This window comes from Haliaeetus albicilla, chromosome 14 (assembly GCF_947461875.1).
Source record: "Haliaeetus albicilla chromosome 14, bHalAlb1.1, whole genome shotgun sequence".
NCBI lineage: Eukaryota > Metazoa > Chordata > Aves > Accipitriformes > Accipitridae > Haliaeetus > Haliaeetus albicilla.
This window is the reverse complement of record NC_091496.1, coordinates 1,535,246-1,547,447: the sequence shown is the minus strand read 5'-3', so window position 1 is coordinate 1,547,447 and position 12,202 is coordinate 1,535,246. Positions and strand designations below refer to the sequence as shown.

At 46.0% G+C, this 12,202-nt stretch overlaps 1 protein-coding gene across 1 annotated transcript in view; it reads right to left on the bottom strand.

Annotated features, from left to right (window-relative positions):
- The window catches only part of NRF1 (nuclear respiratory factor 1), a 72,862-nt gene that overhangs the window by 18,470 nt on the left and 42,190 nt on the right, over nucleotides 1-12,202 (bottom strand). The window contains exon 10 of the mRNA XM_069801481.1: nucleotides 9,042-9,166. Coding sequence (XP_069657582.1) covers nucleotides 9,042-9,166 — 125 coding nt within the window. The remainder of the gene's footprint in view (nucleotides 1-9,041; nucleotides 9,167-12,202) is intronic.

Here is a 12,202-nt window from a genome sequence, read left to right as displayed (position 1 = left end):
GGTCTTCCAGACATGGGCTACAATACCCAACGTCTCACAGGGCTCAAAAAGCTGAGGTGGGGGGCTGCCACACACTCAGCATAGGTTTGAATAACTGTTATCACAGGCAGAATCCATCACACATGAACTTCATCCTGGGAACACTGAGAAAGGAGCAGCAAAGCAGAGGCTGGTTTTGATATTGGCTTAATCTACCACTCACCCAGTTCAACACTTATGGGTTGGAATGCTCAGATCCACTGTTGAGCTCTGCCAGCATAGAAATTGTCTGCGTCCAGCAGAAATGGCAAAAAAACTGCCTTCCCCAGCCTTATGTTGCCTGTGGTCCTTTTATGAGTACCACCACCCTATTTGCAAATGTGGCAGGAGCCCCATGAAGCTCTGCTGGTACAGCTCTGCCAACCAAGCCTCTGATCTGGGTTACGTTAGTCATGGAGGAAGAGGCCTGGAAAAATGACTCACTGGCATCTGCGATGGGTCAGGAGAGTGATGCAGGACCAGGCTTCAAAGAGCTGGTTTTCTGACTCCATCTGTGCCCTTTTCTTTAGGCTAAGAGCTATAAATAGAACAGCACCATGCTGAAGATGTGTAGGTTGTCAGGAGAGCACCTCCCTACCCCAACTTGGGGCCAAAGCACTGATCCCCAGATGGCGGCACTAACGAGGCAGACTACACAGATACCTCCATCCCTTCCCATCCCAATTCTTGGGCTGGAAACAGTGGCAACTAAGGAGAAGTTTGTCTATCCAGTTCTGTGCTTCCGGACATACTTGGGGAAACATGCTAAGTATACTGACTGCCATTCCTTTCCTGCCCGTATTCAACCTCATCTCTTTTAGACAAAAGGATTAGGATACCCATCTCTTGCAGGCACCCCAAAACCACTGCTGTAACCAAACAAACTGGTGTAGGTCCAAAGTCCTTCTCAAATATCTAAGTCTTACAGTCAGGGTGCATATACATTAGGAAGATAAAAAACCTCACAATATATCATCAACAAAAAACCCCATCCCTCTCTCAAACAAAATCCTATACGCTTCTCAATCACACATCAGTTAAAATGAGGACTGTACTCCATAAAGATGACCAGGCCCCCTCCTTCTCTTGCTCAGTGTTCATCTTGGCAGAGCAAGAGTGGAGCTGTGCCAAGCTGCCCATCCCATTAGTTTACGCAGACGTCAGGCAGAACGCACCTTCTCCACAAGCAAGGGTGATCTCCAACCAGCCAGCGAGCCAAGAGCCATATGGCCCATCACCCCCTGATACCCAGAATCAGGGATGTTAGCATGAGGGGACCAGCAAAGCTCAGGACCTCAGTAATGTGGCTCTCAAAGCCAGCTTGTTGGGGACTTTGTCACCATAAGTTGAAACAAACGCCTGGAATTTAACGTGAACATTGGCAATAGTAAAGTCAAATGAAAAGTCCCATTTATAGATGGAGAAAAGCAAGATCCAGTGAATACAAATATATTCCCCATGTATCACTTCACCTGCCAAAAGGCTTGGCCTCTTTTCAGTAAGCGTACTGCACTGAGCAGCTCTTTCTGAAGACACGTGGATTACTGAGGGACTGTGAGATGAAGACACAGAAGCCTTGACAAATATCATACAAATAAACCAAATAAATAGGCTTCAAATTCAACCTAGAAACACAATGAATTTCTAGTCAAGCAGCACATTCATTCAGAGTGTTCCCAGTCACCATGGGAAGGAAGCTCAATCTTGGGAAACTTGGGAAAGCAACAACCCTACGTAATGAGAAAATAGGGTCACTGCTGCAGGAGGAGAAAAGCAGGAAAGCCATGCCATGAAGGCCCTTGTTGAAGCACATCTCTGTAAGGAAGGCTATGGAAGACACAAACCCTGTCTGCTTCCTTAAACCCATGTTCAGCCCCAGCCCAAGCCCACGCTGCAGCTGGGCCAGGACATGGTGGGAACAGCACCTCTGGCACACAACATACTCATGTTTCTATGCTTCCATGCATGAAGCAACCACGTCCCTTTGCCTTCTCAGCCCTGAAGATCTCAGACCAAACATTCCTTAAAATCCATCTGCCTCAGTGAAGCTGAGCCTTTATGGGGAAAAAAAAAAAAAAAAAAAGAAAAAGAAAAAGAAAGTTTTATTCCTGACTGCTGCCCCCGAGATGGCTGTGTTTTGGCACCAGAGTGAATGCATGTGTAAAACAATTGGGATCCCTCAAATATGAAGCTTCCCAACACAACAATTCAGAAGACAGACTGATGAACACAGTGTCAGTAGATCTGAATTTTCCAAGAGAAATTCAAGATCAGCAGAAAGAACTTAAGCTTTCTGTTACTACCGCAAAGATGGGAACTGCTTTAGGTAGTAAGATGAGAACTGCTTTAAAGTATTGCAGCAGACATCAGGCAGCTTCTCTTTTTAAATTTATGGATAAAGAAGAAATCCTGCCCAGCCTGGAGTCGATACCAGTCCTGCTTCCTCTTCCAGACCAGAACAAAAGGGAACATATTGCAACTATGCTGAGAGAGGAGGGCTGCTGTCTATTTCTTTAAATGTAATGTTAATGCCTTGTAATCAGCTTTAATTTTTAAACAGACCCAACCCTCCTGTCCATTTCCCCTAATTCAGGACACGTGGAAGGTAAATGGCCTATGCTTAAACCAGGACAGCATCAGCTGTGACAGCTGGAGAGCCTGTAAGTCTCAACTGCCTGATAACAGGAATGGATGTCAAAACTCACCAGGGGAGGGGAAACGGGGAGGGCAAGGGAGGTGCTGGAGATGCTGTAAGGTCATTGAGAAGCCAGGAGATAAGGCCAGACGGGGCACAGCTCATTTACTGGATGGAAACTCACTGAAAGCAACAGGACTCGAAGAAATGCTAGAAGTGATGAAACCGCAAAGGACTTGGCAGTGACTCCCTACCCCTAATGAAGTTGGCTTCCCTTTCAGGGTATTGCTAACACCATCAAAAACACACTGAGGAAAATATTTTAGGGGACAGCAACAGATCAAGCTAGGAACTGAGCAACTTCTGGTGTCTGCCCAGGACACTGCCTTCTCTCTTTGTGATCTCAAAGGCGTGTTTCAGAACTAAAAAGCAGCCTATAGACTTCATGTGAGACTTGGACACAGAATGGGGGCACAAAACCACCCAGGAGGCTCTCCTTGTGCTCCTCCGACACTGCTGCCTTTGCAAAGAGGAAAGAGACCTGTGGTACATTACAAGTGCTCTTTATATAAAAACATTTTCCCCCAAGGAAATAAAATGGCAGAGCCCACGAGCCTCCCTATCCCAAAAGCCAAACCGTACCCAGAAATAACCATTCTGCGTCTTCATCAAGGGACTTATCAAGGTCACTCAACAAGCCAAGGGAGGCCCTAAAGCCAGCAGCACTCAAGTGCCGTGGCATCCACCTCCAGCCTCCTGCTCTACTCAGACAACCCAGACAAATTGCCTGTGCTGGGTTGTGCAAGGCTGGCTCTATGTAACATAACTGCACGTTGGCATAGGTAGCGCCTGGTTAGTTGGACTGAAGGGAAAATCTGGCCATCAATGCACTACAAGCGGGACTTGTCTGAGCCACTATTTTTAGCCCCGGTTGGTGGGCAGACAAATCCTAATCGTCAGCGGCAGCCGCCTCGTCATCAGTCCCAAGATGTCAAACCAAAGCCGCACAGCGCCCATGACAGCCCAGCGTCAGAAGGACAGCCTGAGCCGACTGCACCGCCAGCGCTGCCCGAGATTAGTGCCCAAGAGTAATGTAGGACAGCAGCAAAAAGCACGAGATCCATCATGATGGGTTTAAAGCGGCAAGGCAAGGCAAGTCATGCCAAAGCGAGCAGAAATCATCTGTGCTGGTAAAGATCAGTGCAAGCGAAGCAGCGGTCTTGGGTCTTGGAAATACTTTGGCCCTCATTGTGCTGGGAAAGACCTAGCAGCACCATGCTGGCTGCTGGCATCAAACCTGTGGCTGGTGTCCCACAATCCCGGCACTGCATATTCCTCACCACCCAAACTGGGGCTCCCCGGACAGCCAGAGGCTGACATGGAAAGGGTGCGGACACAGAGATGGCTGAGCTGCAGTCAAGTACCCCCTTCTCTACAGGGCACACGTAGGGAACTGCACATACTTGACATAGAATAAGCTCGTTTTAACTGAGGCTTATGCCAACATATTTTACTCAGAGTGCATCACGGCCCTGTTGCTGGCAATAATTCATTCATGCACAGTAATTTGTCCTCTAGGAAAAACTTCTCACTGCTCCTGGACTGCTCAGCACATGCACCCAGGAAATCACACTCATCCACTTCAGCTCTCCTTGCTGGCTGCCACCAGACTCTCTTTTCCCCTGTCATCTGAAACACATTTGCAAAAATTATTTTCCTCACTTCTCCTTCAGATTGGGATTAAATCCTATCTGTTTCAGGGCAACGTTTCATTAAAAAAAATCTCTTCCCATCCAGAAGACCCTACAAAAAGCTTGAGACACTTTCCTTCTTGTCTGCTTGGATGCAGGCAAGCTGATCTGCACTTTGCCAAGTTGCTAGCAACTCATTTGGGTCCATCTTCCCTAAAAAGGAGATCCAACAGGAAAAAAAATATTTCTTTTAAAGACTGTCACTTGCAGCAGATCAGTCTCCAAGCCTCCCCCCCCCCCCCTTTTTTTTTTTCTCTCATGCAAAAAAGCCACCAGTTACCAGCGGATCAGTGTGCCGCACCTCCCTGTCCCAAGGCATCCAAAAGCAAGAACAGGCAGTTCCCTTCGCTGGGTTTGCCCGACGTATCTCCCTCTGCTTTCACACTCTCTAGGAGACGCGCACAGCCCAGGGAACAGGATCTCAACTCCTGCCTTCCCCTCCTGGATGTGCTTTCAACTGTAAACAGCCTACACAGAGCCTGACGGAACTGGCAACCGTGCTCCAGGCCTGGAGGTCTCCCCATCTCCCATCTGCGCAGCTGAGGGTGGAGACAGGTTTCCACCTGACACCTTATTGATTTCGTGCGGGAAGCTCGGCAGCCTCACCCAGAGCTGAAGGCTTTTCAGCATTTAAACCCCTTCTGATATAGAAGTCGCCAACTGGAACAGCTCTTCTGTGCAGCAAGTTCCCCGTCACCCTAAATGCCGCTATAGGCTTGTTTATCCTATGCCAACTTGCAAGAGACGCTCCTGTACTGACGCCTTATTTCCTCTGTTTGCGAAAGCAGAGAGCTTGCTAATCCCCCTTTGCCCACGTCAAGAGTCCTAATGCTCTCCCCAGGCTTCCATCACAACTTGATAAGTCTGGCTCAGCCCTAGCTGTAAGCATGGCTCCCTTTGGTTGTATGGAGAATTGGGTTTGGATTTTTTGGATGACTGGGGGGATGGAGAAGGGCAAGACTCATTGTAGGCTCCTCTTAGTGCCCAACTGTATTCTGCCACACCACCACCAGGCACATCAGTGCTCCCAGGAGCATCTCCAGCAGCACAGGGAGGCGATACATAAGTAAAACATGCTTTGGGGCCAGGAAAAAGAGAAGCAGTTGCTGCACATGAGGATCACGGTGCACAAGCAAGGACCCATTGGGTCTCTGGCTGTGCCTAGCTCAGGTCTGTTAAATTATCTCCCTGGTCACAGCCTGATTTCACATCTTCCACTGCCTTTTCTCCTCTTCCCAACACCAGCTCTTTCCACCATCCCTCCTTCCATGCCCTGTTTTGAACCCCAGCTGGTGCTTTGAGCATACCACCCCTCTCGCCTCCAAATCAGCCCTTAAAAATGCCACACGCTGCGCGAAACTACAATAACCCCGGGCTTGTGACGACACCGAGGCCATTAAACGAACCTTCCTTGGGCAGGGAGCCTGCTCTGTCCTTCACGGGCAGCACTGCGCACTGCTACAGCCCCGTGCGTGTACTGCTTAGGCAAAAGCTTCATCAATATTTAAAGATGAAGCCAGGAAGCCCATAGCTCAAGCAGCTTTCAAGCCCCTGATCAGATCAATGTCAAACAAAAGGCTGCAGTATGAGGATGCTCCAGCAAGCGAGGCCCAGACTGCAGGCTGGCATCGTCACCTCTCCTTCCCAATGCCGATCAAGTTTCTTTCCTCCAGCCCCAGCGGGCTGGGACGGCTCCAGCACCAGCCCATCACACAGAGCTGTCCATAATGCACACCAAAAGCAGCCCCAGAGTGCAGAGTTTCCCCTTACTGGAGCATTTTCAGTTTCCAACCAACTTCAGAAATCAGTGCTGCTACAATCCCCTTCGCTTGCTTTGAATATTACTTTGCTTTAATGCCAGCCACTTATGAACAAAACATCTGAGGCTCAAACCATGGGGTCATCGGTTCCAGTATCCCGACTCAGAGCAGATGCTCCAGAGTAGCAAGAAAACCATAATGCACTTAGCTAGTTTGACACTGCATGGGAGCAGGAGATCTTATTTCCCTTAGCTATAAATGTAACCGATCACAAGATTATCCACAGCCCTTTCGCAGTTCAGCCATGCTGCTGGGCTCCCTACTCCCTGCAAGAGCAAATTCAGCCCTAGCTTCTGAGACATCCACAAACATACAGAAGTTGCCTCTTTTTAGCCATCTTGGTTCTCTTGTATCACTTAATTATTATTCAGATGCCAGAGAATGGATGGGAAAAATACCATATCAGGATAGAAACAAACAATTTTAAAAAGAGGATAATTACATCTAATGGCTAAAATCAGGAATGAAACACCTTACCTGACTCAAGCAATTTTGTGAAACTACTGTCTCCTTTTCCCTATCAATAAGATGGTGTTAAATTTATGTCCCTTCCAGGGAAAGTGGCAGGGGTAAGGGATTGGAATCCCTCAGAAATGACCTACAGAAAGAAGAGTAAGAGCATTCCTAGAGAGAAGTGTTTATTGGAAATAACAGCAAATTAAGACTTTGCAAGCAATAGCAAGCAGGGGGAATTTGCTGCTTAACACCATTACAGCTCTGGCACTCATTTCCCCCCTCTCCTTCCTGCAACCAACTGCACCAAATCACTCCCCATTTCACCTCCTCCCAACAGAAGGGCATGCAGAGCTGTTTGTCCCCACTGCATCAAATAACCAAGCACCGGTGTCCAGGAGGATGCTCACACTCACACCCTGGGCTTCAGGGTACAGAGAAGGCAGACAAATCCTCGGCAACGGTGCCAATGCTGAAAATCCATCTGCTCTCCATCCCCAGACAGAGACAGCAGGAATGGATACCAACATCTCCTCCATCCCTAAGGGAGATATATTAGCTGGTTACGTAATAAAACTAACAGCATGGCGCTTCCAAGGACTACCGCGCCAACAAAGCCCTTCCCCTTAATACCACCGGAGATTAGAGCAAATCGAAGAAGAGTGGAAACAAGGCGAGGGGCTGCGGGCAAGGTTTTGCACAGAGGAAAATGCTGCAGTCTCTCCCCTTAATGCACTCTAAATCCCATCTGATTTCCAACTCTGCTGCTAAAAAAAAAAAAAAGAAAGAAAGAAAGAAAGAAAGAAAGAAAAAAAGCCCAGCCTGCATTAAAATGATATTAATGCTGGGTGAGTGAGGTAGAGTGACTCAGGAAGGGTGTGGAGGAGGAAAGCTGTTTAGGGGAAGCATCCAGAGGAATCCAGACCATGAAAGCATTTTGGAAGCAAACCAAAGGGAGCCAGGGGTGCAGATCTGCTAGAGGATGCTAACGTGCTTTTACAAATCTGATTAGTTGCTGGTTTTGAGCATCCAGGGTCAGATTCTTCCTCCGATAAACACACATCACTTATCCCCCTCATGCCAGGCTGCCGGCAAAGTGTAATACAACACAACCCTACTCTTCCCTCTCAATATCAGATGCATTCCCAGCTCTAAGGATAGGGTTTTCACTTCATTTCTACTCCCTCTTCAGGCTGGCTGACTCCACAGCAAGAGACATCAAGTCGAACACCCCGAGTAAAATTACTTTTCCCTCCACTGCCCCATTTTCGCTGCAAACTAAATATTGATGTTTCAAAATAAGCGCATTCCTTATGAGATGAGGATTTTGATGGAAGTCAAACTCGAGGTCTTACCTAGCCAGATTTCTGCTTTACATGCAAAGTGACAAGGCAAGAAGTCATCGCTCTGCCACCTGACTGCACATGCTTGTTCCCCCTTTGACAATTAGAGTCTGAATAGCCCCATCCTCCAGGCGACATTTCTTCACAACATCACATTTTGCAGCCTTTTTGAGCTTTTTTTGACATACCTCCTTCCATTTAATTGAAATAACCAGCGAGTTTCATCTCTGAACTCAGAAAGCGTGGTAAAGGCATCAGGCAGAAGTACAGTGCAACTGGAGGCAGTGGATGAGCACCAACTAGACACGTTCATACGTTCCAGTATCATCTCTTGAACCGGTTTCTATGAACTTACTGTTTTATTCACTATGAGCTTAGTTTGAATATCTGCAAAAGTCATCAGACTTGGCAGAAGAGACATCCAGATAACGGGTGAGAAACACTACAGAGAATCCCTAGAACTAAGCAATTGACTATGGTGGCAAGATGGAAAATAAAGCAGGAGGCAAACAATCTGAGGCTGACTGTGTCATCCAAGCAGAAAAGTGATAGTTGCTCAAGAGCAGCCACCAAGCATACAAAAAAAAGTCTTGAGAAAGGAAGGAAATGAGTGGGTAATAAAACGATGTTCATACTCTCCGCCACTTCACAGTGAAGTGTTTTGGAGATGTGTTTATTATGGCACTGACTAGTTATGCTAGTTGACCAAGTCTGGTCCTCCCTGTGCTATGCACTGTACAGATACAGAGTCAGGAGCAGTCTTCCCACCCAAAACTGAGGTTAAATAGCAAGCTGGCAGAAGAAGGAAAAGAGCAGAGCCACCAGCACTATGGCAGTAAACAAGAGGTTAGTGCTACCTTTTTGTTCTGGGCTTTTAGGTCATGGCCTAGTTAGTGACTATCTGCAATGAGGCAGAACTATTCTACTAGTGAAAACTTGACATTTCAAGTGGAAGAGAGGAAAAAACCCTAGCTAAGAGCAAAGGAAAAAAAACAAAGTAAAAACTTTCTGGCAGCCTTACCATTGGCATCTTGGACTCCAGTAAGTGCTCCTACTGCTGCTGCAGTTTCGCCAGATAGCACAATTTGTCCTCCACCTTGAAGAGTGGCTTCAGCAAGCGTGGCTACTGCATGAGCAGCTGCTTCACTGTGGGCACAGGAAAGGAGAAAGAAGAATTAGGAAGACCAAAAAACCACATAACTCCACTCCAGTAGCATCCATTGTAACCAGGCATTGCATGTCAAGAGAACAAATGCAGAAAGGAGGAATCTTACTGGGCCCAGATGAAGTTATCCAGAGCAGAAAATCTGCACTGGAGGAGAAATACATGGGAAGAAGGTGCTTCCACTGGCTTTTTTCAGCTTGCAGATCTCTTAGTCAGAGCATCCTGCCTTCTTACCTTTGCATCCTGTTGCTTGGGACTTTACTAAAAGCTTTTGGACAATCTGAGTAAGTTTCTGGTAAAAAACTCATTCTTTTGGGTCTTGGTCTCTACAGATTTTAGAGCTCTACCCTTCATTACTGATCAGCCAGTTCACCTTGTACTGAAACAGGCCCAGAGGTTTACCATTACCAGGATCACATCAGTAGCTCTGTATTTACCAAAGATGGAGTATTTCTCCCCAGCCAAGTGGTTTAATAATTCTTTTTAATGAGTGATCAGTAGCTTAGCACAGTATTCTTATATTTCTTCATACGAATGAGGTCAGACCAAAGGTCCTTCTTGTGTAGCAACTGTGAGAACAGCCAGTATCAGATATTTAGGAAGCAGTGTGCATGATCCTTCCCTTCCTACACCCTCTCAGCTTCCGACGGTCGGCAGTGTATTGATTTCCTACATCAGAGACTGCATCTGGACCATCAGGTTTGATTTGTCTAATCCCCTTTGAAACCCTTTTATACTTTTTGTTTCCACAACATCCTGTAGCAATGAGTTCCACATTTAATTAGATGCTGTGTGAAGAAAAATTGCATTCTGGTAGTCTGAAAACTATTGCCTCAGTCTGGCTGAGCAGCCTTTAAGTCTGATACTGTGAGAAACAGAAAATAACTGCTCCCGTTTCATTTTCCTCATGATTTCATAGACTTCTAGTGAACTCTTTCCCAAGCTGAAAAGCTATAGTCCATTTACTGTGCAAGGGCTCTTCCTGGCTTCTGATCACTCTTGTCTTTTCCAGACTTTTTCTAATGTAAGACATCTGTTTGAGGGGGGTGACCATTTCTCACACTATTCAAGCTGTAGACACACCATGAGTTAGTCCAGGGGCCTAATCTGGGCTTGTTCTCTATGGCTTTCCCTATAATTCCTAATATTCAACTTACTGTTTTGACAGTATCTGCTCAGCAGTGACAAACTGTTCCTGGAGGATAGTCCTCTGAATGCTTTCTGAATGGTAACTGGTAGCATACAGTTCCTTATTGTGTATATACAGGAGATATTTCTTCGTATGTGTATCACTTAGCATTTGTTGATATTGTATTTTATTTGCCATTTGGTTGCCCAGTCAGAGTGCTGTGAGCATCCTTCAGCAGCTGTCCAGATTTCTCCAGACCTGTTGGATGACTATTAGCCACTTCTGGTGACCTACTGCTAGTCACAAAATTATTCCAAAGCCACCTCCTTCCTGCAGCTGAATCTCCTACCATTTTTTACCTTAATGAACTAAAAAAGTAGGTATTTTCTTTAGCTTCCCCGAGGATGCTCTTCCTTAACTGCCCTGCTCATTCTCTGGTAGACCAATTGACTCAAATATTTTCCAAGTACTTCCCACTCATTCCTTCTCTTTCCTAATTTCCTCCTTAGATGCTGTACACTTTCCAACTGTATTCACTCATGGTGTATTTTCATTTCTAAATAGCCCCTCTGTCTCAGAGTAGCTCTTAAACACTGTTAGTGAACCAGAACATTTTCTTGTTCTGCTTTCTTACTCCCTTTGGCTAATCTCTCTTCTGAACCTGCAGCTACGTGAAAGGCAGTTACACTGCAGGAAGGCCAACTACAACACAGCAAACCTGGGGTAAGCATGGATTTACTGGTGTAACCCTGTTTCCCAGACTTCACACAGCACTTAGTTGAATCAACTTTCAAGGGGAATTGAGCATTTTAATAATCTGTTACGGTTGCATCCCTGAAAATAATAATGATCTGCAGCATAAAAGCTTTTTCCAGTTACAGTGTGCTCCACAAACATTAATTGGTCCAAATCAATGAATTAATTACCCACCTCCACTTTGTCCTCTTTTACTAGAAAGGCCTAATACTTCCCATCCTCAAACCTGACAGAGGTTGCGTCATCCATCACGTCATGCTGTTGGCAGATGTACTGCTCTACGTGGGCCTATGAAAGACTCTGCACTCCGTCAGCAGCCATTGGAACAAGATTCAGAGATGGCAGCTTTCAGCTAAATTAGGCATAAAGTTTCCAGAGCTGGGATGAGCCACCAGATTTCAAGGACCAGAGCCTTGCTGAGATCTTTCTACAGGCAGGGGGAAGACTGCAGTCCTACAGCTGAAAGCTACAAGGAGCATGTTGTGGCAAAGGAAAAAGTACACCTCTTCCACATGGACAGGTGTTGGAGGACAGTCACCTAGAAAGGTCTCCAGCACTACCATGGTCAGTAGACAAAGAGGGTGACAACAAGCTGGGAAATAAAACACAAGGCCCCTCACTCCCACTGCAATGCTGCCACAGCCTTCGCATCTCTCCTGAACTACAAGCTGTTTGAACAGACTTATCACAGGGCTTTCCTGGGTATAAACACAACTGATCCTGTCTTGATGCACAGTAGAGACTAAATGATTTGTTGAAGGTTCTTCCATTCATATTTTCTAGGAAACTCTCTTTAGTTCTAACAACACTTCTTTTTATTAAGGATTCTGAATTTCTTTAGCTAATACAGGGAAAGGAACAGCTCATTGCAACCTTAAGAACTAAAAGTAGTAGCGATGGGATGAAATTAAAATCAAAGCCCCACTGATGTTCTAGTCCAGAAAAACTTCTTAAAAAAAAAAAAACATAGAAAAATCTATTGCCTGGAAATGTGCAGGATACAAATCCTGCAAGTTGGATTCTGGGAGACAGGGCTTTTTCCTGCAACTCTGTGCCTAGTTACTTTAGCTTTTCTTCTTACAGGGTCCTAAAAAGATCACTTGTTTTCAAAAGTCAATTTTACAGTGAAACT